Raw genomic sequence first — 25,880 nt, 5'->3', positions numbered from 1 at the left:
GTTATCATGTACTGTGTGTCTCTGCAAGAAGAGGAAGTGAGATGTCGTTTGCTTAGACAACTGCCTTTTATCTGTTGCAAAAGGAGTGTTTTGCCAGTGAGATCCTTATTATCAACTGCAGGAGTGACCTTGGGTGGCTAGCAATACCTTGGCCTGGAAAAAAGGGGCTATGACGCACAAACAGCTGCAGCCGTGCACGTTGCAGCACAGGTGTATAGGAATGCTTATGAAGCAGGATGACAAAGTATTTATCACAGGCGGTACCCCTACTCTACAAAGATGGAATGTAACCTTTTGGCTTAATATTATACATAAGCATGGCATACATATCCAATAAGTCCAATATGTGGCATTTCTAATCAAAGCTATACATGTCAGAAATAAAATGTCACAAACATATAAGAGAAATTAACAGTTGCAAACATGCATTACCAACAATAAAGCATTGTGTTATGGCAGCACACGCTGGCAATGTGACAAACAGCAAAATCTGTCAACTATTTGAGCATCTCAAACCTCAAAAATCTCAGACCTGTTTTAGTACATACCAGATGACTGGAAAGAATGGTTGTCTGAAGGGAATGATATTAGGATCACAATGCTGGTGACACATTCCCGACTGCCATTTTAAAATGAGATTTCTGTGGAATTTTCAGGTCCAGACAGAGCGATAGCTTTTTGTGTGCTGACACGAGAATTTCCTTGATTTGCGTGAGTAATGTGTCACATGGAACAAAGTGCAACAAATAAAACTGTTAAGGCAAACAGAGCATCATGGCTGAATAAGATGGGAACATCCTGATCAAAGCATGGTTTTAGAGTTTTTGGGTGTTAATCAGCATTTTTGTGATTGCCCAGTTCAAGGTGTTGGCTGATGGGTGGAAATCCCCTTTCCAAGCTCTCTAGGTCTTTTGTCTGTTTCAATATCTGTCTCAGATACAGGAAATGAATGTAATGTGTGTCTCATCATACATTTTTCCAGTTCTTTAGCACTGTTTTGCATTTGTCATTATGTATCAAATTAAATTTAGGACACTGAATGACTTATGTTCTTTGTTTATAGGATCAAATATAGGATAAAATAGGAACACTTTTTAGAATTGCATCTTTTAGACAATATTCACAACACCAAAATAGAATTATTATTTCAAAGGTTTTCCTCTCATGTGTACACACATTTGGATACAGTATGGTAGGAAACTGATATTTAAAAACCTTGCCTGTATAGCAAGCAGATGAGACCAAATACCTCCGTGAATAAAACATCTATTGCCTTTGCTGTCATCCCCCTTGTCTGTTGGCTGTCTGTGAGGTCAAAAAGGTCAGTGCATCACCAAGGATTCACCACAGCAACCGCCATATTCATTCAATGAGGCCAGCAAAAGGGGGGCACCTGACTCCCTACCCTATGATATCGTCTTACCTGTAATGCTGGGACATTGTCTGCGGCCATCTCCGAGCAGCCCTATGTGAAAATCGTTTTGCAGATATGGGGGCATTTTCACACTTCAGAGGGATGTTGACACATTCAGGGTCGTGTGTGTGCAACGTGTCTCGCAGCCAGACTGATATGGGGGATTACAGTCTCAGCAGTGTGTGTGTGTATGAAGAAACCTTTACCTGATGTGTTTTGTTTGTGTTCTCTGTGCGTGAGCTGCCAGAGGCTCAGGTGTAACACATACAATCCCCAACTCAAAGGGTGTTGGGTTTCTACCCAGCAGGGTCTGGCTGGCCTCCTCCAGCTACTGTTACCAGGCTACTCTCATCACTAATTCATCTTCACCCCAAAGCTCTGGGTGGCTGGTTGGTTGGGTGGTTTGTTGGCTAAGCAGGGGGAAGGACAGAGTTTCTCTGTTTGCCAGAGCAGTGCACCACCACGGCTCCCAGAAGAGGACCTGAGCTGGGGCCTGATGCAGAACGGGGAGGCTATGAGCCCGCAGGACTCCAAGGCAGCAGGGGCTGAGGCCATGGAGGAGCAGAAGGTCCAGAGCCAGAGCCAGAATCAGGGGTGTGTGGAGCCCACAGCGCCTCCGCTGCCTCCTCCTTCGCCGCCACCACCGGGGCCACCAGAATACCCGAGGCCTAGGCTCATCTTCCACACCCAGCTGGCTCACGGGAGTCCCACAGGCCGCATCCATGGATTCACCAACGTTAAGGAGCTGTATGCCAAGATCGCTGAAGTGTTCAACATCTCCCCCTCAGAGGTACAAAGCAAACCTAGATGTGAATGTGAGCACGGTTAGAAGAAGTTATATTGCCAGTTTGGCGGAAAATGACGAAGATAAAATCAAAATGGTGTCATCCCTTTCATGCATTTCTGATCCGGCTGGGGAGCTGCAAATAGGTGTTAGGTTTCTATTCTCGGCTTTTTTCCATGATGCACTACAGAAGATCATTTGGCCTCACTTCTGTCTGCCAGACTTTGTACTCGTCTGGGGCTTGACCAGGATCAATAATGGAAACAAATAACCAGATAATGTTATCGGTAAACACCGCACATATAACACAACAGATTACAGTAATGGAAGTGTCTCCAGAGCAAAACAAAACCACATGATGAACATTTTGCTTTGAAAGCAATTCAAATAACGAAGCAGGAGAAAAGAACAGATAATAGCGGCTTAGTTATAATGATGCAAATATCCTTAAAACTCAAACCTGTCTTAACAATTACAGATAGTTACTGAGCCTATTTTGCCTAATTCATGCTTCAGTCAAGCAGTGCTTCATTTCAGCTTAAAGCAACTGTTTTCATAGTCTGACTAGTCCTCCACATGACACAAATAAACTGACCTTTGTGTATAAAGATGGTGGAGGTGAACATAGAGGTAGGTAGAGGTAACATTATCCTAAATATCTCCTCAGATACTGTATCAAGCTTAGCTGTAACAAGTGGCTGCATTGTGTGTGTGTTTTAGAGACACTTAATAGTTAATGTTAGGTCTAGCTATTTTTTTTTGGGTCATCAGTGTTTCCAAAATGGTTATACAACATTATTAGACAGAACAGTTGTTTCACATAGGGAATCAAACGTGTGGTTTGCAGTCAGGCTACAGCAGGCAGCTGCTGACAAAGCCAGACTCCTTAAGACGAAGTCTAGTCACTAAACCGTCAGTAGGTCAGGGGCTGGCCAAACCACACTGCAGCCTGATACTGCTCTCAGTACTCAACGAAACCAAAAGGCTGCCACAGGATGTTGCAGAAAGCCTAATCAATGGCTGTTTTTAGTATTTCAGACAGACAATATTAATCCAGAGCAGCTGGAAGTAGATAAAGGAGGAGATTAGAGAACGTGTACGAGGAAAGCAATAGTTGAGGAAAGAACGGAGCAGAGCTTCAGGTGTAGGCAGGTGATTTCCTGTCCTGTGCTTGTGCACACTTCTTCTGCAGAAACTGGTTCACTTTGGTCAGGATGATGGTGGGCATGTACGCTGCTGTTCAGCAGCGCTCAGCGGTACACTATGGAAACGCACTACAACAGAGCAATAAATATTCACCATTGGCCTAATGCACCTCTTATCTGTAGCCTCATGAAGGCCACCGGGAAGGTTTTTCCTATCTGTGTATCAGTATGTGTTGACTGGAGATGAAGGGATACAGCCTGACATTTCACTGGAGCTAACCTTGATGATCTTATCAGGTAACTAGCTAGCCATGATTGTGTCCGATTGGTGGCCTGTGTCCTTATGTTACGCAAGATTAAATTCCTAAAAGGCTATTTCAGAAAGAAACTGTCAACTGATGTTCATTAACACAGAAAATCCTAATTACACCCACCTCAATGATCACTTTTATCCATCTTTTGATAGTACATCACTGTAAACATTTAGCTGACAATCTTACCCAGAATGAATCATTTGACGTTGTTAGATTACCTGCAGGGCAGCATGGTGTCTGGCTGGTACCTCACAGCAAAGTCCTGTTGCAGTCTGAGTTGAGGTTGCGTATGCTTTATCTAACTCTAAGGCATTCTTGTCCAGTTGAATTAAAAACCATAAATTCTTGTGAATGTGTTCGTCTTACCATAGCTGTCCAGAGTAGACTCTGCCCAGAGTGTGCTGGGATAATCTCCAGTGATCCTGAAAGAACATGCAGTTTAGATAACAGTTGGATAGATAGTGAGCAAAGGGTGAAGCCTTTCATTGTAAGAAATACATAACAATGAACAGTAAGTTTTCCAGTTTTGCTTTTTAAACACAGTTTATATATAATATGAAGAAAAGAGTGATCAATAAACAGCCAGAGGATCTCCTTGGGCTTTTCTGGTCTTGCATGCTTTGCTGTTAAATTAAGAAATTGCCCAATAATTGAATTGTTCCAAAATCAGATATTATTTAATTAATGTATTTTTTTTAAATCAACCTGTACATCTGCAAGACCTTAAACTGCAGTCAGACATCTGAAAACAAGACTTTCTACGGGAAATATCAGGCAGTTAGTTTGTGATAGTGAGAGCAGTTTCCTTGACCTCCTGTGGACTGAGCAGCAGCAGCAGAAAGTTACAGCACAGCCAGATGCCAAAGACCTTCCACCTGCACAGAGTTACTGTAAGCAATAACTAAGAAGGAAGTATTCCGAGTGAGGTAACGGTTCACTCAGGTTATCTTGAATTCCTTTTATGGATTATATATAAGTCAAGCTTAAACTTTAACTTCAGGTTTCCGAATACCAAATTTTACACTTTAGGACACATATGTCAAACTGATTCCATAAAGGGCTGTGCGGCTGCATGTTTTAGTTCCAACCAAGGAGGAGCACATCAGGCCAACCCATCAACATCAAGGAATCACTTAGTTATCAGCTGAAGACTGAGATCAGCTGATTAATTGATTCCAGCCTGGTGTGCTCCTCCTTGGTTGGAATGAAAACCTGCAGCCACACGCCCTTTTACGGAATCAGTTTGACATGCCTGCTTTAGGAGATTTTGCAAAAGAAAAGCTACTTTAAAAACAAAGACAGTTCTAAGCTATAAATGAACTATAAAAAAGGGGAGCCTAGAGATATTATCAGAGAGTCACACGTTCGATCTGGCAACATCAAATGAGCAAATGCTGTTCTTTGTGACACATTTGTTATAATACATATCTGATATTAGATGATACAATTCAAGATAACAAGATTTATTCAGATGTGATCACTTCTATACGTTTTGGAGAGATGGTCATCTTAAGTGCATATTACTATTAACTACCTATGATCATTTTATGAGACACTCAATTCAAACAGCAACCTTTGAAAACAGCTATAATTTAAGCATTTGACCACTAAAACAAACAGAGAAATGTTTAATCAAATGGTTTGAGTGTCGGCTTTAACATTCATCTTTAAATATATGAAGGCTCTCGATGAGCAAAATCAAATTGTTTGGCTCTACTGCCCTCTGCTGTTTGAGCTCTGCACACCACAGCTGAAGAAATGCTGATCGGATCAGCTTTGGGAGTAAAACAGAAACACCAGGCAATGCAAAAGGATTAACACAGAAACTATAGTCACATGCATTGTACAAAGAAAGGAACATTTGTGGTGTTGATGGTAACTGCTGGGCAATGTTTTATCTCTGTGAGGCCTTTAAATTGCACATTATGCTAAAATACCACTAACTTGCCCCATGAGTGCATTTCCTTTATTCAGATTCTTAAGTGCCACTTATAGTGTATAATCTTTTTCTGTAAGATACAATGAAATATGATGATGTTGTGATGCTTTTGTTGCTCATACTTCAATTGGCCAGTTTTAAGAAACATTGTACATAAAATGTAAGTTATTAATATCATTCTAAGTAGCTTTTCCAACAATGTTCTTTATAGAGTAATGTGACTGAAAACAAAACTGAATTAAACGTGTTTACTACGAAGTGTGGACATCATATTATTAACAGTCCAGTATCCCAGTAACAAATAACATCTAACGTGTGAACTTCTTGGCCCATGTCCTCCCCTTAGATCCTGTTCTGCACCCTCAACTCTCATAAAGTGGACATGCAGAAACTACTGGGGGGGCAGATCGGACTGGAAGACTTCATCTTCGCTCACGTCAGAGGGGAGACCAAGGAGGTGGAGGTGACAAAGACGGAAGACGCCCTGGGCCTGACTATCACAGACAACGGAGCTGGATATGCTTTCATCAAGGTGAACGGGTGGCAGAGCAGAACAGAGTGAAGGACAGTCAACTTAGATTTCTCACTGGCTTTTGCTAAATGTTTCATCGTAGAAGAATAAGAAAGTCGACCTCAGTTGGTCAGCGTAACCTTTCAGGCTAGGGCAATGTGTTTAAAAATGTAAACCCTCTTTTGCTAAGAGGCCAGGTTGTTCATCATTTATTGGCACATACAACTTTAATGGTTTCATTCATTTGTTACACTTTTATTTTAATAGACACATTGGAAGGATTTCGGTTGTATAGGCACCTCTGAGAAAGTCTGTTGATATTTAATACAAGTAGATTATAAAGCACTTTCAGTCCTTGGTTGACAAGCCTTCACAGGAATCTATAAATTGAGCTGCATGGGCATCTGTTCACATGTGAACATTTTCAAACTGCTTCTTCCAGAGGATAAAGGAAGGCAGCACCATAGACCGGCTGAAGACGGTGTGTGTTGGTGACCACATCGAGGCCATCAATGACCAGAGCATTGTGGGGTGTCGACACTACGAGGTGGCTAAGATGCTAAAAGAGCAACCGAGAGGCATACCCTTCACTCTCCGCCTGGTGGGGCCCAAGAAGGCCTTTGGTGAGTGGAGAATGCCTCTCAAAGACTGGGCTTTAATGTCATGTGCAGAGCAGATGAAGATTGGGAATTTTAAGCACACCAAAAAATGTTGGTTGAAAGTGAACATATTATTTTCAGATGGGGTTCATCTTGTAGTACATTTCTGCTTTTTGGAGGCAGGTACTCATGTCTGTACTACACTGATACTGCATTAGTTGATGCTGGGTCTGTGCACCAGTCTTTGCACCCATTTGGACCAAAAATGTCAGTGTCCGTTCCTCTTGAATCCTGTACCTTGTAATCACTTGCATTCTGCGGTATAAGTCCATTCCTAAATTAATTGTAGAATGAAAACCAGCAGAGCTCTGGGTACAGAGAACCAGGAAGTGAAAACACTGGAATAAGGAGCAGGGAAAAAAAAACTTCATCACAAGCTCTCAGCACACACTGGAAGCAGACGTGCATGTTGGCCGTGATTCATAACACCGACATTTAATATCATTAGCAGCAGAATCTTCCCCCTCAGGGTGTGGTTTTTATGACAGGGCAGTGCATGCAAGGTGTAGCACCAGCTGCTTCCTACAAATCAGGAGGCCTCTGTTGTCTACGTTTGCCCCCGGTGCTTGATGGATTTCAGCGTAGTACTTTTCCATATCTCATCAGCCAAGCAGGGTAAAGAGACAGCAACAGTTTAGCGAGTTTCAGCAAATGAGCCTGGAAAAGTAATTAAACTTAGCAGCAACAATTAATTGACCAGCATTACGGAAGTGACTGCTAAGCCTTAGCCGAACAATACTGTGTGGCAGTAGATTCACTAAAGCGGCTCTGCAGGGACAAATATGGCTCAGCTAGGATTCGATTTCAATAAGAAAATAAAACAAACTAAGAAACAACGTATTCACAGTATGAAAAAGTGTGAACGAAGCACAGAAGCAAAATACATTTTTTTGGCTACGAGTAAATTCAGAGTCTGTGATTTTACAGAGAAACTACTCTGGTCATAGTTTAAGTCAAAAATCAATATGCAGTGCATTGGACATCAACTCTTCAATTTGGTTTCTGAAATAAGCTTTCCTTTTCAGTTGTGAACAGACAAAATTAAAAAGGCTTTGAGGGATGTTTCATCACATCCCCACCACAGGACAAACCATGGCTCTCAAAAAGAGGACGCTGCACTGCAATGCATTTCAATGTGTTAAGCTTTGTTTGTAGTTTAGAACTAACTGACAACTCGAGGCAAAAGACATGCAACCTGGAAGAGTCCTCCACAGACACAAACACACACACACACACACACACACACTTATACTACTTGTGAGAACTGACTCATAGCATCTACATTCCTAATCCCAGCATTTAACCTTTACCCCACAGCCAAGTCCCAAAAATAAGACGTCAACCTTATGTGGACTGAACGTTTGTACGCAGATGGGAAGGGAGACCACACAATGTAACTGTGTGAACAATGTTTGGACTAGTGTGATGAAACATTAACAGAGTGAGAATACATCGTACACGTTCCAGTCCCACAGCAGCCACTGCTGAAGAAACTGTAAATATTGAATCCAAATGTAATGTTGTATTTTCCCCGTTGCTGCTAGAGAACCTGAAAAACACTTTCATTTACACTACCAAGAATTAAAATTGGAGCACAAATTTATTGGGACTTTATTTTAATGTGTTTAAGTTATGCGGAGAAAAGATTAGTTAGTCCTCCCCTTTTCCCTTCCAAGAAATGTTTCACCTGTCAAAAGCACAATAAGTGGGTTATTTATTGCATTCGGTTTAGAACATGGCGGGGAAAGAAGGAAGTCCTCTTTGCTAAGTGGATTTAGCAGACTGGGCTGGAGCCCAGCTGTCCACAACCTCACTTATCAGACAGGAAGTTAATCCATGGTCAACAGGCTGATTTCCTGTTAACAATCAGCACCATCTTCGCATGTTGTTTCCATACCGACTGATGTTACTGAGAAACAGTAAAATAGTAGACAAAACATTTTCGACTCAAGGTCTGCTTACTCTCCTTACTTACTCTAAGAAATCTTATCCAGTTTGGTGAAAATCTTCACTCAAAGGACCATAAAGTTACACGAGTGTGTGTATCATCAAACTACAACCTGGTTTTAGGAGCGACATCATCTAGCAGGGAAAAACCCAGTAGCTTTGTCTCCGATCAGAGAAGTGTGGCAGTTTCATGTCTGGTGTAAGTGATGATCAGAGCGGGAACACATCGCCTCATTTCGCTGTGTAAACCTGCCTATCAGGGTTTTCAAGCGTGTAAATTAAATCTCTCAATAATTGAAACACACACATGATGGCTGGCTGCCAAATCTGAAAACGATGGATTAGATTTCATGGGTAAAATGATTTATTGCACTAATTAGCATCCAGAATGTAGCAGAGCCGGGACTTCATTAAGGGCCTAAATGTCAGCAATATTAGCCAAAGAGAATACTAGGCGGTGCACAGAGTGAGAGTAATTCACAAATGGCAATTGTGGTTGCACTTGCAGTCAGATTAACTATAAACCATGATTTTTTTATTCATTCATTCATTCACTTGCCATGACCATGAAACAGTGGTGGTGTTTGCGAGGTGGACTGTGCTACTGTAAGTCAGAATTATAAACGCGGGTTCCAACAATCAGTATGTGTACGCTTCAGGTCACTACTCTACACGATTCAGATGGCCCAGTTGTATAAAGATGTGTGTTTCATATCAGTTTTTATGACCACTTGCAGAGGGACAAACAGTGGATGCTTCCAGAGCATCAGCATCTGTTAGTGTGACATAGCTGACCTCCCTCAGGAAAGGGTATAATCCCCTTTGGAATCAGTGACTTATTATACTGAATACAGATGTGCCTTCTCATGTAAGCCCCAGGGTGTGTGTGTGTTCAAAATAACTATTTGAAAAACACATGACTATGACTGTAAGAGTATGAGCCACAGCTACGATGAGTGGTTCTGTGATGTGGTGCTTTCAGCATGCTAATAACATCAGCATGCTAACATACTCACAAATCCCTGTTTTAGGACCACTGGTTTACTGTGTTAGGGTTTTAACATGAGCTAATTATCAATCCAATCATCATCATTTCCAATCCATGCAATAGATGTTTTTTCACTGGATGTGACAGCTTGGATAAGCTTGTAGTTAGCCCAGAGGTTACTGGGTCAGTAGGATTCATCCTATTTCAGTGTGGACTAAAGTGGAGAAGCAGCTGACTGACAGACTGACATTGCCGTCCCTAGAGCCACTGTGCCAGTGTGGCTACAAAGGAAATGATAATGTGGAAATATTTTCCCATAGATCTCAGCAGATGATTCACAGCCTTCAATTTTATTGCTGAAACAAACAAAGTCTGTCTTATCAGCTAATGGGACAACAGATGGACTGAAAGTCCATGAATCACATGGAACGAGATAATAATAACACGTAGACATCGTTGGCTTCAACACTGATCTTTCTGTAGGTGGGATAGAGCATCACAACTAACTGCACATTGGAATTTCACACGCCGCGCATTACTTATTAAAACAGTACTTCATGTTTTAAAACTAGCAGCAGCATTTGAGAGACAAGAAGTACACATCAGAAGATGGGAATGCCTCTGTTAAATGTGCCTTTTCCAGGAAAAATATACAGCGCTGGAAGGAGTTTTGGTTTCTGGCAGTGCAGCAGTTTCTTTGGAAATTAAAGAAGAAGCACCTAATAGTTAGATAGACAAGAAAGAGTGCCACCTACACAAACTCTAACATAAAAAAAACAAGTTAAAAGGATAGGTGACCAATAACCAATGGGATGAAGAGTGTCTCTTTTCGTTTGATTAATGGTTGCTGTCTTGTGTGTGTGTGTGTGTGTGTGTGTGTGTGTGTGTGGTCAGACATGATTGGAATGAGGACCAGAGCGCCAAAGTCCAATGAGGGTAAGATGGTGAACGGGAGGGAGACGCTGCGTCTTCGCTCCAAGGGTGCTGCTACAGTTCAGGAAGTGGTGAGTTTCACACGCTCTTAGATGTGACATGTGCACACACTAAGGCACAAACACCCCAAAACACATGCAGAACTATTTCAGACAATTGGAAATGTCTTCTTCCCAAGCCGATTAGATCAATTTCATCTTGTCTGTGAGGTTTTTTGATGCTAAAGGCTGTATTCCCATGTGGGACAGCTGAACTGAAGTCACACTATTTTCCGTTATTCCTTATCAAACAATGCCTCTCGGCTTCGTTCGAGGTGACCTCTGTAAACACAGTGATTGTTACTTCCTACACTTAAGTGCAGGATGTTACATTCAACCATGAACACAGATCATATCAGTTGGAGAGTCTGGAGGCTGAAAAGGTTCACTGGTTTTCAAGAAGCGATGAATTTTGATCACTTGACAGGCAAGCGGTTAACAACTTCATCATATATTTATATCACATGAAGGTGGTGATAAACAATAGCCTTTGGCATGAGAAAATATGCTCCCGTAGAGTTTGCATCACCATATTTGGAGCGTGAGCACCACATTTCCACCAACATCTGGGTGTTTTTCTGTCTGCTCTGCCAGCAGAATGAGTTTGAAGAACGGGCCACCAAGAAGGTGGACGACCTGCTGGAGAGCTACATGGGCATCAGGGACCTGGAGCTGGGTAAGACCACCCACGTAACACTTGTGTCGTTAAAACAAACATCACCTTTGAGTTTGGACGTAAGCCACAGCTGAATGGATGCTCACGCCCAAACCCGGGAGTCAGTGGTGTTTACTGTGCCTCTACTGTCTCTCTGAGACGGAACAGCCCACTTCAACCCTTGGGCGGAGTAAAGGAAATCAGATTTCATACTCACCACAAATCATCGATGATAATTGGGAGCTGCTGGGAGCACTTTTTCAATGGACCACGGTTTATTTTTTTGGAGAAACTATTTTTCCTAAACACGTTTGACCTTTAATTTGGCTTTGACTTGATGAGTTAATGCATTTTCATGAAAGCTTCCAGACACTAAGAGTTTTTAGCATTCAGTGATATGTGGTGAGCGAAGCAATAACAATAGCAGTTTGACAAAAAATAGATGAATAAATGAAAAAAATGAATGAAAAAAAAAACATCTCCTAAGGCCAGTTTACCAGCTTTTTTTCAGTACTTTCATCTGTAACCTTGGATTTGCTCATTAATAGATAGATAGATAGATAGATAGATAGATAGATAGATAGATAGATAGATAGATAGATAGATAGATAGATATACTTTATTTATCCCAAGCTGGGAAATTGCAGAGATGACATTTCACCTGCAGAGGAAGAACATAAAAAGAGGTCAAAAGCTTTAGAAAAAGTTGAGATTTTTTATGTCATGTTCAAAACTTTTACACCCAATACTGATCACAGTGGAAGCAGAGATCAAAAGCCATTGGCAGCATCATTTATGGGCATCCATCCCTACTGAATATCACCAAAAGTGAAAAAAAAAAAAGTTCTCTATGACGAAGTGACCTTGGAAAAATCAGGAATTTGTGTGGGACGCATTCTTATCGTTGCCTTATGAGTTTGTCCTTTCCCATTATATGATATGACCCAAAAAGACATTTGGCCGTTTAGAAGTATTTTAAAAAAGGTTAATGATTTCTACTTCCTCTTTTGTTTGCTTGGAATGAATCCAATGAAAATATGTTTGGTTGCATATTTCAGTTTCATTTTTAAGCCTTCGAGAAGGAAGATGGTATATTATTTTTAAATAATCAGGCATTGAAAAAAAAGCATTGAAAACATATAATTTACTCTCATAGTTTGCTTGGACAGAGACCTTGCCAGGATTTGTCGGTAGTTATCAACAGCTAACCCTTTTTCAAGTCTGTCCCATCCCTTCTGTTCTGCAGCGACCACCATCGTGGAAGCAGGCAAAGACAAGAAGAACCCCGATGACTTCGCAGAAGCCTTGGACTCAGTTCTGGGAGATTTTGCTTTCCCTGATGTGTTTTTGTTTGATGTATGGGGAGCTATTGGAGACGTCAAGAACGGCAGAATTTAGACATTTAAGACATTAAGAATGTGCATAAGCTTTTAATGTTGCCTTCACTGACCTTGTATTCATGTTTAATCACTCCCTTTAAACCATGACAAAGACCAATTCAACCATTTCCCTTTGAATAGTAAAATGACATTAATTTTCTCACAAGTAGATCATCACTCTTGATGTCAAATCTTTGCAATAAACACAAAACAGAAAATTGCAATGTAGTTTTTAAATTCATTTGTATTGTCAAAGATTAAAAGGAACCTTTATGGTGGAGACATTTAGCTGATGATCTTGTTTTGGGTGGAAAATACAGCCCAGTCGCCAGAATAAAATGTCAGCTTTGTACTTTTCTGCAAACCACAGATTAATGTGTTACATATGCATCACATCAGTGCTTCTACAATAGGTATCAAAGTGACGTAATTCAGATTAGCGGTACATATAAATGAGTTTTTCTCATCAGTAGGAGGACATGATGGTGACGCAGTGACAGCGAGGTGAGACTAACTGCCACGAGACCACTGTTTGAGTCGCGTTTGTGGGGACTGCACCAAGTGTTTTAAGCCACGACATGATCTTTTCCTAAACCACACCAAGTGGTTTTCATGCCTGACCCTAACCAGACCGTAACCATAGCACTGTCACAACATGAGACTGAAAATTGAAACATAAAGAAAAGTAAAGTTTGAATGTAAAGAAGATAAATTAATGTAGCGTCAACTTGTCCTTAGCTTGCAGAAAGGTACAATGCCAGCATCTATCCTGGTGATTGGGTTGAAATCAGCAGAGGTGGGGGACTCCGGCTTGACGAACACTGATAAAGGACTTGACTTGACTTTGACTTGGTGTTCTTGACTTGAGACCTACAGTTGAGACAGATGTAAAGATGAAATAGCTTGACTTTTTATTGAATATTTCCATTTTTCGAGACACTGAAGTTTTGTTTTTTGAAACAGACCGGATGATTTCTAGCGAAATGTGTGCAAACCTCTCTGCTAGGAAACGGCAGACCAACGCGAGGCCAACAGCACGAGGAAGCCATCATGCAGGGAGGGGAGGGGGCTGGTCCAGAAACAGCAACGTTTTTGATGAATTATGTTGTTGATGACGGTCGATTGTTCTGAGTAATCTCTCTTTTGCTTGTTTATAGAAATAACCAGCATTAGTAAGTCTTGCTCCCGTGTGCTTCAAATGTGGAAACTGGGGGAGATAATCAGAATTTCATACAGTTTGATTCACATTACTAGAACTTGGGACTTGCTTGAGACCTGTAGGTGAAGACTTGAGACTTTCATGTGATTTGCATGTGTGACTTACTCCCACCTCTGGAAAACAGTGACAGTAAATTCAGCTTGTTCACCAAAATGCAGGCTTATTACCATTTTGATCTCGATCTTGGGTTGGAGGGCTTTCTCTACATGGGTGTGGGGCAATATTTTGGGATATGTAAACACAGCGTCTGGAAACATAACTGCAAAACAGCGGACAATCATACAGCCAATCAAGGAAGTTAGATAAGTTCGAGTAAACTTTTTACTTCTGATGTCGACCCACTGGGAAAAAGCAGGAGGACAAGGAGACATTTCTAGGTCATCCCAGAGTCAGTATGTATTAGCCTGTACAAGCTAAAGATTTACATGCAAGATTTCTAAGTTATAAAATGCTTGTCACTATATTCATAAAACATGGGTTGACCTGTTTCTATCCAGGTGACCCCAGTGCAAACAACAAACTACCAAACAATGTGAACAATGTGAGCTGGTGAACAATGACCAGCCAAACTTCAAAATGTAGTTTTACTCGACTTCACTCATTCAGGATACGCCATATCAGCAAACATCAGAATTAATCTGATTTGAACAATTTGTATTTGATTGCACTTCTTTATGAAGACCTGAAAATGTATGGCAAAGTTCACATGTTTTAATTGTAAGCAAAAAGGTTGAAGTCGTAGCCTGCGCGTGTTTAACAGAAAATCCCATTTATTTTACAAATCCTTTTTTTTTCTGTGTAACCACATGCCATTTCTGGCGAGCACGCTCAACATTTACACTTCAGTTTCACTGCAATGACACTGCAAAAGACACATTTCAACCATTAGCAGTGATTGGTTCAGCGCTTTGACAGCCTGATTGATGAGTGATAATTCAATGAAAACAAATTATGTGCAAGAGCAGCTGAGGGCTGAGTAATCAGACGGAGCAACAAATGACTGTTTCAATTTCATTATATTATGTATTAGAATTAAAATATTACAATTTAGCTCCAGCGTCATTACACTGGCCAAATTATCAGTTTGAATTTGAATTATACAACAGATAAATTACCCTCTTCTCCCTGTTCATTGTAATATAAACACCTTTTCAGTTGACAACCTGAAGTTTTAGCTAAACATCTCTGAGAGGCCGAGCTGTTCTGTGCAGAAATAACACCAGTTTCACAGGCACAGGACTGTGAACCCAAATTAGGATTCTGTATCAGCCTGAGCTGGTTAGCAAAGCTTCTTATTGCAATTTTACACTGAAAAACATGAATTATTTTGAATTTTCCTACCTCCCGAGCAACTCTGGGTCTGAGGAATATTTGCATAATACTCCCCAAGTCTAAAACTGAGGTAGGCACACACATGTACAAGTTTAGATAAGAAAACTGTGCTTTCTCCAGATGGAAACATTAGACTTCAATACTGTTTGGTTTACCCAGTCATTCGCTTGATTCAAAAACATGCAACACACTTTAGTATTTTTTAAACTCACTCGAATGACAATATGTATTTTTCCCCACTCACCCCTGGTCGGACTTGCACCTAACCTGAAGCACTTACTGAGCATTTTTTTTCCTCACTTTAACACATCTTTCTGTTGAATGTTTTAATCTGAGCAGCATAAATTCATTTCCTTCCACCTCCAAAGTAGAAATCGCAAAACATCTCACAACTCGGGCAACTGAAACCAAAAATATTTTCATGGCAAGATGCCAGTAGTTGTAGGGGAGAAAATATTTGTTTTGGTGTTTGGGTGATCTGACAGTTTAAGATGGGAGAGTTTGAAATGAGGCCACACCACACCAGTGATACAGTGAGTAAAGTGGTAAAATGACTTATTATGTAATATATAAGTGTAATAATATGATGATATATTTATATATTTCACACATAGAAAATACATGTATTGTAATGCATTGTATTAACTCTTGAAATGGGAATCGTACAGGAAGCCTCTGGCAGTCTAAGCAATATTTCGTTTTTAGTGAAAGCAGTTTCACTTTTAAGCACCTCTACAAGATTAAGATTAGCCAGTTTTCAGTGTTCTGGTGGGATCAGTTGCTCCACCATTACTGTACCACGAGCATTCAAGGTATACAAATACCAACAGAAAGGGAACAATGAATGTTCACACTGGGTCTCCTGTGACACTAAAGAGCATCTGATCAAAGTGTGCATGTGCTTAAGAGGCTTAAAATGTGCTACTAGAATGAAGTATTACAATAAAATAATTGCCTGAATGAGCAGAGAGTGCCCTGAGCCACTGTCTCAAGATGTTTAAACCTCAAATACCATAAAAGCACTTGACAGAGCAGTACATGAGGAGCAGTGGATGTAGATATCTTAAATCTGTTTCAGCAGGCTGCAGAGCTCTGTATAGTGGTTAAAGAGAGTGTATTTAATCGATAGATCACAGGTCGGACGTTTTTAATGAGCCCCTGCTCTCTCTTTACACTTTTCTCTAATTAAAGTGTCATTGCTAATACTGCTAAACATTTCAATGGCATGCAACTAAAAAACAATCAGATTGTTCGTGCAATCCTGCCATATTGGTCACAGTTAACATGAAAATTCATCAAAGCTCGAAAACACATTCAAACACATGCTACAACCAATGATATCACTCAGTCTGCTGCAACAACAGCTCAAATACAACCAATCACAGAGAAGGAGGTGGGGGCTTCAGTGAAGACGTAGCCGTTACATTTGATTTCCCTGTCTCTTCTGTTTCATCTGGGCCCATGGTGCTCCCAAGCGAGGAGCGCGTGAACCTGCGAATGGTGCCGCTGAAAGACGGGTACAGGGTCATGATGGAGCCCCGAGACCAGTTGAGGCTGGGGTAGATTCTCCGAAGAACTGACCTGCGAAACAGGATGTATACCCACGGATCCAGGATCTGGTTCAAGGTGGCAAAGCGTAGCCACAGTAGCAGGTATCTGACCTGGAGAGGACCTCCGGACAGCACAGTTTGTGCAGTGAAGACCTGGTGGTGGAGAGATGAGGATGAGGATGAGGACAGAGACAGAGAAGAAGGAAAGAAGAAGCAAGGACAGGAAAGAAATGATGGAGGAGGGGTGTGAGAGGGATGAGATGAGATGAGATGAGAGGTTTAAAGAGAGGAGGTCAAACAGTTGCAAGGGAGTAAAGAAGCAAATTATATCAGACAATAGATTATAGTTGGAAAGAGTGGGAAGGATAGGAGTAGACATAAGGAAGGAGAGGGAAGAGACAAAATGTGTTAATATGGCAAATGCACGTGGACACACATGTGTTTAGTCCACTGAGGGAACAGCTAGGCTAATTTCGCCACGGCCCTCCTGAGGCAGTGGCTGCTGTAACACAATTATCCCCACTGCTTTACTTAAGCTGCAGCATTTTATGTGAGGCATAGCCTTATTAGCATTAGCCCAACAGTCTCTTGTGGGGGCAAAACATGCTAACAAGCTCCTTTAGGAATGACAAATTGGCTTATTGTTGTCTCTGTTTCATATTCAGCTAGTGTAATGAAGAAAAAAGGTTGTGGTGGGGCTTACATCCAAGCAGTGTGCGGAAGACAGTTACCAAACCCACTTCACGGCAAAAACTGTTGCATGACAGTGTTGAGATGTTCAAGTGCAATCCACAGTATTAGTTTTAACAAACTTTTCTCAGAGGCAGAGGTGACACAGCCACAGTTTCCAGGATGCACATTAGCTTAGTTTCTTAGCTACTTTCTCAATGATTCCCTCTTATCCGTCAGGATTTTTTTGCAGCTCTGATTCAAAGAAAAGTTCGAGTAACTAAATAAAGCTACAATCTGCAGATCATTAAGCTATCAGGGTACGGCTGATAGAAAGCATCTGTGTTATTTCAGGAGGTGAAAGCATGCACAAACGCAACAAACAAACATGACAAAGGGCTGAAACCATTTAAGTGAAATGCTCTTTAACTGGCAGTGGAATCAGGTGCACAGAGCAGCAGCAGACAGCAAGGCTGGCTGCACTGTGAAGCGTGCTGCCATTGATACTTTGATGTTATGTGTAAAAGTATGGAAGCCAACGGCTTGGAGTAAGCTGTGGTGTACAGATGAGTCCATCCACGAGTGTCATTGGCAGGTGTTCAGGACATGCTGAGGTAGGTGTCCAATCAGCAGCCCAAAGTTATGATGTGGGTGAGCAGTTGCAATGGGAAAGCTGTGTTATTGTTCCTTTAGATGTTTCTGATTTCCGTTTTACTCGCCTTAGTCGGGACCCTTGAAACATGATGTATATCCAGGGGTCAAATATCTGATTGCAGGTGGCCATTCGTATGCCGAACAAAACAATTTCATCTCTTACAGGATCAGGAGTCACCACGCTCATCAGAATATATATCTGTGCAGGATGTCACACAACTGAGGTTAGACAGGAGTGCAGAATGATATACACAGTGGCCACTTCATTAGGTGCACCTGTACAATCCAATCCAATACAACTGTTCTGCTATAAAGTCTACTTTTATGATGCCTGTATTATTGAGCTGTTTTTTGACAATGTCATGGAGGTGTTCATTCAGGTATATCTTTTACATTGAGGTCATATTTAGTGGTGGTAGTGTACTGGACTGAATTATATTGACAGGTGTTTCTAATATTCTGACCCCTCCCCCCTCATTTGGACAAAAATTTGAAATGCCAACTGCAAACTATAACCTCAGTAATAAACATATAATTGAATTTATACACTCCCAACAAAGTCAACAAAAATGTTTAACATTTTAAACTTCTTAAAGGTTGAGTTGCATCACTTGAATTGCATTGTATTGTACAGGTGTACCTAAAAAAGTGGCCACTGATGTGCTCCAGTCAGATGGCTTTGACCCCTCTATTCCTTACTCTGCATGATGGGCTGAAAGCAACACATAGACTGCAACATCATCTCACTCAGGGCAGCTATTGCTGAGATCTCAGAATGTGGCAACATCCTAGCAAGCTGATGTTGCCACGATATCAGCAATTACATTGGTGAGTGCAATGTTAGGATTGATTGACAGAAACAATTGATGAAGCCATAGTAGTCAAATGGAAGTTGTAAGTTTTCCTTTAAAGGCAACGATTTCCTCGTGCTCTGAAGCCGAGACTTAGCAACTCAACTAAGGCATTGAGGATCAAGGGTAAGATCAGAGGGCTTTCTTGTTAGGAAGTTGCATTGCAAAGGAGAAATGAAGCATGTAGAGGGGAAGGTAGGAAAAGGAGCTTAGGACCTTGTGATGCCTCATTATGGTTCAAACAGTTGATGGGCAGTGCTGATAGCAAGAGCTGGATAGACAGCGTTTGGGCTGGCTGCTTTCAGATGCCTAAGAAACCCACGACTCACGGCAGAAAGTATTTTTAACTTCCCATCAACAAGCTTGCAAGCAATGTGGTTTCGTTGACACCTTTTTCAAATTTGAGTCTATCAGATCACACATTTTGTAGCTGTTTATAGTATTTGACAAACTAGAATGAAAATGTGTGTATGATAGAGACTTATGCATGCAATGACAGGATAATGTTAAGCGGATAGATTTGTGGTGGGCAGCATATAAAGATAGTTATAGTCAATTGCTAACAAGGTGCAAAATGTCCACAGCCAAAGAAGGCACATTTGCCTATAGGTCTCCTCACCACACAACACACACTGTCAGAGACCACAGACTCATTACTCATTACAGAGGCCCACACTCATTCACAAAGGCTGAAACAGGGCCAGAGACCTTCCTGCGGAGGAAGCACTTTATGTCACTTGGTTTAGAAGGGTCCTCAGAAAAACAGTGGTAATCCACATAAATTTGTTTTGTATATGAATTAGAATAAGAGAGGGTATTACTGTATATGGAAGGTTTTTTGATAAAATACATCTATGGCGAAGAAGTCAGTCAGTGCCTGACTTCACCACACTCCTGACTAATCCAAAAATGGTCAAAGCGGCGGAGTGTGGGTGGGGCTGAGGCTGGCCAAATGAGACGTGGTTGCTGGATCACAGCGGCTTGCTGTTACTCAGAGCTGCCATGACCACAATTATGATTAACTTTAAGTACTAACAGACTTTAAATGAGTGAGTTATATAAAATACACCCCCTGTACATGACATGAATAGGAAATTAGCAAAAGAAACCAAAACCATTTTTTGTTCCAGGCTGTAAACATGTTTATATCTGGTGGGCACATTGATATGGGGGTCTATGGGGATTGACTCGCTCGACTTGGAGGTTATCTTATGAGTTTGCTTTTCATTGTGACTTCATCATTTTCCATAAAACTAGACCTAAACATACACACACACATAAGGGCTTATTCAAAATGGTCAAACTCACCAGGAGGGGGCACCAGCAGATAGAAGCGATGACATTGATGAGGATGAGCTGAACCATCATCTCCACTTCGTGATCTCGACGGCGCTGGGTCCTGTCTTGTCCGCAGCACACCTTGATCAGGGTCACGACGCTCACCGTGTTCAGCAAAAATGACACAGCGATACACATCAGCCCGACCAGGGAGAAGAGCAGGGAAAAGGCCAGGTCATTCCCCTCAGAGCTGATGTTGAAGAAACACCAGGAGCCGGGCATCTGCATGTGGTAGCTCCCAATGCCTGTTAGGGGCAGCAGAGCGATGGAGCCGGCGACCAACCAAACCATCAGCACCATGGAGACAGTGCGGGTCTTGGGCATGCTGGCCGAACGTGCAAATGGACGGTTGATCCCAATGAAGCGCTCTATGGCCATGGCGGCACCGAGCAGCAGTGGGCACAGTCCATAGAAAACCATGGACATGCCCATGAAGTTGCAGAAGTGGCAGTCCGGATCTAACTGCCGCCAGTTAAAGTGTGTAACATGGAAGGAGATCACAATGGAGCCCGTGACCAGAAGACCCAAGAAGTCAGTGACCACCAGGCCGCCCAGGAAGACCAGGAAGAAGGAGCGTGAGCGGCTATGTGTCCGCCGGAAGGACTTGAGGAGAACGATGAAGGCGATGAGATTGGAGGTGAGACCCAAAGTGCTGAAGATGGATGAGAAGTAGGCCGAGGCGATGGTGTGGTTGTACTTAAATGGAGGGCTGTTGATGGAGTAGCAGAGTGGGGTGTGGTTGGCGTGTGGAAGCACAGAGGAATTCATGGCGGTCAGCTGGTGTGGGGTCGTTGACTTCAGACCACTCACAGATGGAAATATAATACTGGTGTGAGGGATTTCATTTCTCTCTTCATCCTCAAAAGTAAAAAGAGAAAAGTTAGATTTCAAGGCATTTTCCAAGTTTGACTTACAGCAAGGCAGATATTGAAAATACATCGAAACACATGTTACAACTGAAAAGAGTTTGTGTTAGCATTACCTGTCTGACAACCTGACTGCGCTTGTTGTTTTCTGTTTTGTCTGACATTTGTTTTAGCGATGTTGTGATGTATCCACATCTCAATAATTTACTTGGTAGGCACATTATTATTGCTCCCAATAAGAATGACACTACAGAAGTAAGACCTATGTCTAGGATTTTTAGGATGTTTAGGATGCCTTTATAAACTATATAAAGTCAATATAACAGCTCAGACACTGCACATACATAACACATACAGACAGTGGCATCATGGGACGGAGATGGAGAGAGTGACATAGACCGAAATAGACGCAGAGTAGGAGAGTTGGCATATCCTGGCAGGAAACACAGTTATGTGAACAGCACTGACAGAGACACCAACAGGAAATAAACACATAGTGTCACAATCAGTCTATGACGCTGTCCCTCGTGGCCTGCCCCCAATGCATACTGCCCGCCATAGTCAGACTGTATAAGACTAACTTCAAGCAAAGTAGAGGTTAGCCTGGAAAGCAAAATTAAATCAAATATGGGAAATAAGGGATCAGTATTCTCCTAAAGGAAAATAATTGTTTGATGGCATATCATCCTGAAATATTATAAATTCAAAAATAAAGCGAAATATAAACAAGTCATGATATTTTCTCTCAAAAAAGGACCATATTCAAATAAACGCATACAATGTAATACTGTATTCATTAACGTTACCTGACACCTTTAAGACACTTTAGTTGGATCAACATAGCTACAAACACTGATCACATCATCCTGTGAGATTAACCTCCTGTGAGCATCCGAACACTGATTGTTATCAGAGTGCAGAGGCGTCATGTCGCTGTAGGTGGAACATTTTTAAGATATGATCAAACTTTAAGAGAGGAGATTTGTCCAAAAAAGAAGACAATACGAAAAAGGAAAATCAGATGAGAGGCAATACACAGAAGATGAATAAACAAATAAAATGATTCCGTTTAATTAATTAATAAACTGTCCTGGTGGTGACGTCAATATGGATCAGATAAAACTGAAAGCTGTACAGGAACACGTTGCATGTTGGCGGCAGTAATAAGCAGAAAATTCTATACCCAGAAATTGTGTCTTAAAAATGCCTATACAGGAATTGCCTGCATATGGAGATTTTTGCCACTTGTCCAGGTATTTTCCTGCATTCTGCTGCTAAGTTTAACCTGGAAGGACAGACACTGGACAGCACTGAGCGGCGAGGGTAGCAAGTTAAGCAGCTTGATCTAAAAAGACTTTCTGGCAGCATCATCTGTCATTTTTAATGTGCTCCTGCTGTTGCCAGGTGCCCTTCATCACTGCGCTCATATTTTTCTGTGTTATTAGCGTTAAACTCAGAGAAACTGAAGAACAAACTGTAATAGAAAAAACACGTTTTGGCAAAATGATGTGTGAAGGTGCAATTGAGCGCTGCTGCCTTGCACACTTTCACATGCCGTGAGAAGCGCACACTGGTAATTTGCCAGGATAAAACAAAAACATCTGAGCAACTGCACCACGACAAAACCAACAAACAACAGCTCTACTAACAGTGAGGGTAATGTGTTGAATCCTATTCAGAATTTACAGCTTGTTAAAAAAAATGTTTTCATATTGCCTAAAATTGAAAAAGTGAAATCTACCAATTACTTTCTCATGAGGCAAAAACAAAACAAAAGGCAATTTGCATGCGACGCACAGATCACAGCTGAAATTATAGCTGGTTTACTTACGTTTTAAAGACTTCTTTTTTCCCTTCTAAATTAATTTGGCTGCTGTTTTACTTCACACATCACACATTGTGACAGATTCACACCGGAGTGCAAATCTTTTTACAGTCTTGGAAATGTTTGCGAATCACTCGACTTCCCCAGATGCATCTCTAGAGAATCTGATCTTATCTTTGATTCCATTTTTTGAAATGATGGTTTAACTTTGTAACTACACGATTCGTAACACCCAGTAGCCATGGCTGCATGTTTTCCAATGACTCCTCTAATTGTCCCATTTTCCGAAAAGGCAGAAAACGTAAAGATACATGAATCGAGAGAGACCTCTTGATCTTCCACTAAAAGCTAATTATATTATTATCAGATACTTACTTCCATCCCTTAGAGAATACTAGGATGAGACGGATGGAGCTTGGCGCCAGCCCGTGTGACCATGAAGACCTTTTTAGTGTACCATTAGCCAACAGTGCCCTTTAAAATCAATAAGTCATATTCAAAATTGGTTCACTGAGGCAGTGCAGTGGCTTCCTATTCAAACTAATGGGAAACCACGGAAACTTAATCATGAGGTGTATGTTCTGTGGAGAATGCTGAAGTGTGTGCCATATCAAATCTTTTCAAATGCTGTTACATGCTGATACAGTTTGGCTCCACAAGACTTCGTCCTTTGAAATGGGTTTGCAGTGTGAACAGACATTACCTACAGTTCTCGTGGCTGTTTATCAGCTGTCCGTCCAACATCCTGCTCAATCTGTCAGTACTGTTCAGTATATGATGATTTGTTTTCCATTTTTCATATTGCAAAACCCTTCATAACATTTATTTGGAATGTCCCTTAATAAAAAAGGTTGCTGTACATTGCTTTACGTCGTAGTGAGCTATAAATATGGGGGATAATACAAACAAGAAGAACTGATCAACAAGAAGGAATCTGGCTCTCTGCGTTGATGTCAACAAGCCAAAGTCTTTCAGCCTTATCATCCAGTGAAATGGTTTTGGCTTTGTGCTCTCAGTGAAGTAAACAAATAAAAGAGAAACTTCACAGCCAGCTGGCTTAACTGGCTCTTCTTATACTTCAAATAAAGGCCCAGAATACAGCTGGTGTAAAAGTCTTAAACCTGCATGTCAGTAATCTTACCAGTAACATAATCATGTGCAAACATTTAGAGCTGAAACCATTAGTGAGTTGATTTGAGGTGTTCATTCTTTCACTTCCTGAAGAGCTGGTGTGAGGGTGTGTGCCGTCCGACATTAAAGATCCTGACCAGAGGATTCAGTCTTTTCAGTTTATTCAGTTACACAAAGAGAGAGAGAGAGAGAGCGGAAAGTTGTAATGCTGAAGAGACAAGAATTGAGCTTTTTGTTGTGCATGTGTATGCTGTCAGGAGGTCTGAAAAGTTGTTGATGATGCTGACGAGCTAAATACATTCTTTAGAGCTAGTCCTATTTTAATTTTACAAACAAGGTAGAAAGAGGCCGGGTCGAGAGTGACACCATGCCGCTGCGCTTCACTGATTTTCACAACTGAGGAAGGCTCCTCCTGCAACTGTGTGAAAACAGGATCCATCTGCAATAATCTAGGGTCAAATGGTTCATTTTGGTCAAGCTGCGTTTTTTTTTTTTACATGTGCACCGGTGTTGGTTGATTCATAAAAGTTAGCAAATGCTGGCGTCATGTATTACCCACAGGAACCACATCTGCAATACCAAGATCGCTATAAATTCAAGTAAACGCATATTTGAAGAAAATGTGGCATGAAATTGCTCTTCAGCTCAGTTTGACAAAACCAGAGTCTGAATGATTACTCTTTAAAATGTTGAAACAATATTCTATCATTACATTATAGTCTGTGTTTGTCCATATTTAATGAGCTGTGAAATGAGTTAGTGCAGCTTTCTCTCAGTGGAAGGACACTGAAAGTCTCTGAAGTTTGACACGATGACGAATGATGTGATTAGAAGTTAAACTATGCTTAACACGTCTAAACCAGGGGTACTTTTGCTAATCGATAGCAACAAAACAGAAGTAAACCATTAAAGCTGATTAAATGCAGCTTCTATTGGGTGCCCTGGTAAATACGAATCCAAGAATAACACTATTTATTCTGAGGAACATTTATAGTCAGAAATGTACAAAGGAAGGGTGGGGTAGCATATCTGACATAAGCACACTTATATATATAAACAATTCCTCATTCCTTATTTTTTTGGGTTCTTCTAGGGCTTAGATATAGTAAATATTTCAGGAATGATTTAATCTTTCTTGTTTCCAAATGTAGAGATAAAGTGTCATGAATATTTCTGTTTTTTAAAAGGTTGCTCTTGACAAATGGTGTGTAAGTTTGCTGAGTAATTAAAATTTGTCTTACCACCACAGAAGTTCTTCCAAGTTCCAAGCTGACTCTCAGTTTGGACGTTTGCGCTACTCAGTCCAAACCATCTCTCTGCACCCGTGAGACTGATAATCATAACACAATCAATAATCACAGGACGAGGTGGGAGAAGTTCCACCTGATGGAAAAAAGGTCCGACATAGAGCCTCACAGCAGGCTGTTAGCAGTGACCCCCGCTCATCTCCACTCCCTTCCCCCGGCCTCTCCTACAGCAGCTTAGATACTCATCTCTCCCCCTCCAAACGCTCTTCCTTTTGCTCAGCTCAGCCCTCCCCGGAAGACAAAGGGGACGGCCTCTGGGCAGGCACCACATTTTAGGCAGAAGACTGAGCAGCGGAGAGAAGTCTTTAAGCGTCAAGCTAGATTTAGTAAGTGGGCATTTGTATATGTGTGAGTATGTATGATGTTGCTTTCCCTGAAGGCTGCAGAAAGAGGTCATTTAAAGCAATAAGTCAATACACTGAAACAAGGATT

The 25,880-nt window shown here is 41.3% G+C and overlaps 2 protein-coding genes across 4 annotated transcripts; one reads left to right on the top strand and one right to left on the bottom strand.

Moving 5' to 3' along the window:
• The first annotated feature begins 1,910 nt into the window (after positions 1-1,910).
• On the top strand, positions 1,911-12,725 carry gipc3 (GIPC PDZ domain containing family, member 3). The gene is made up of 6 exons (XM_041935443.1): positions 1,911-2,204; positions 5,943-6,128; positions 6,550-6,730; positions 10,596-10,705; positions 11,267-11,348; positions 12,574-12,725. The coding sequence occupies exons 1-6, from the start codon at positions 1,911-1,913 to the stop codon at positions 12,723-12,725; spliced, it is 1,005 nt and encodes a 334-aa protein (XP_041791377.1).
• tbxa2r (thromboxane A2 receptor) lies at positions 12,145-25,616 on the bottom strand. Of its 3 annotated transcripts, none has more exons than XR_006006797.1 (4): positions 25,383-25,616; positions 20,290-21,177; positions 13,702-16,960; positions 12,146-13,576 (listed from the first exon to the last, which is right to left on the bottom strand). XR_006006797.1 is itself a non-coding variant. In XM_041935442.1 (4 exons), the coding sequence occupies exons 2-4, from the start codon at positions 21,085-21,087 to the stop codon at positions 16,879-16,881; spliced, it is 1,014 nt and encodes a 337-aa protein (XP_041791376.1). In that variant the 5' UTR covers positions 21,088-21,177; positions 25,383-25,616; the 3' UTR covers positions 16,731-16,878. The 3 variants fall into 3 exon arrangements, 2 of the variants coding, with proteins under 2 accessions (XP_041791375.1, XP_041791376.1); XM_041935442.1 differs by lacking the exon at positions 12,146-13,576 and adding an exon at positions 18,196-18,329 and having other exon boundaries at positions 16,731-16,960; XM_041935441.1 differs by having other exon boundaries at positions 12,145-16,960.
• Positions 25,617-25,880: the final 264 nt, after the last annotated feature.

The sequence above is a fragment of the Chelmon rostratus genome, chromosome 4 (genome assembly GCF_017976325.1).
Source record: "Chelmon rostratus isolate fCheRos1 chromosome 4, fCheRos1.pri, whole genome shotgun sequence".
Taxonomy (NCBI): domain Eukaryota; kingdom Metazoa; phylum Chordata; class Actinopteri; order Chaetodontiformes; family Chaetodontidae; genus Chelmon; species Chelmon rostratus.
The sequence above is the reverse complement of the archived record's forward strand: the minus strand, read 5'-3'. Positions and strand labels throughout refer to the sequence as shown.

Coding starts and splice junctions, on each gene's coding strand:
- gipc3 (XM_041935443.1), top strand. CDS start 1,911: ATGCAGAACGGGGAGGCTATGAGCCCGCAGGACTCCAAGGCAGCAGGG. Junction 2,205..5,942: donor TCAACATCTCCCCCTCAGAG/GTACAAAGCAAA, acceptor TCCTCCCCTTAG/ATCCTGTTCTGCACCCTCAA. Junction 6,731..10,595: donor GGGGCCCAAGAAGGCCTTTG/GTGAGTGGAGAA, acceptor GTGTGTGGTCAG/ACATGATTGGAATGAGGACC.
- tbxa2r (XM_041935441.1), bottom strand. CDS start 21,087: ATGAATTCCTCTGTGCTTCCACACGCCAACCACACCCCACTCTGCTAC. Junction 16,961..20,289: donor TCTGCTGGTGCCCCCTCCTG/GTGAGTTTGACC, acceptor CTCCACCACCAG/GTCTTCACTGCACAAACTGT.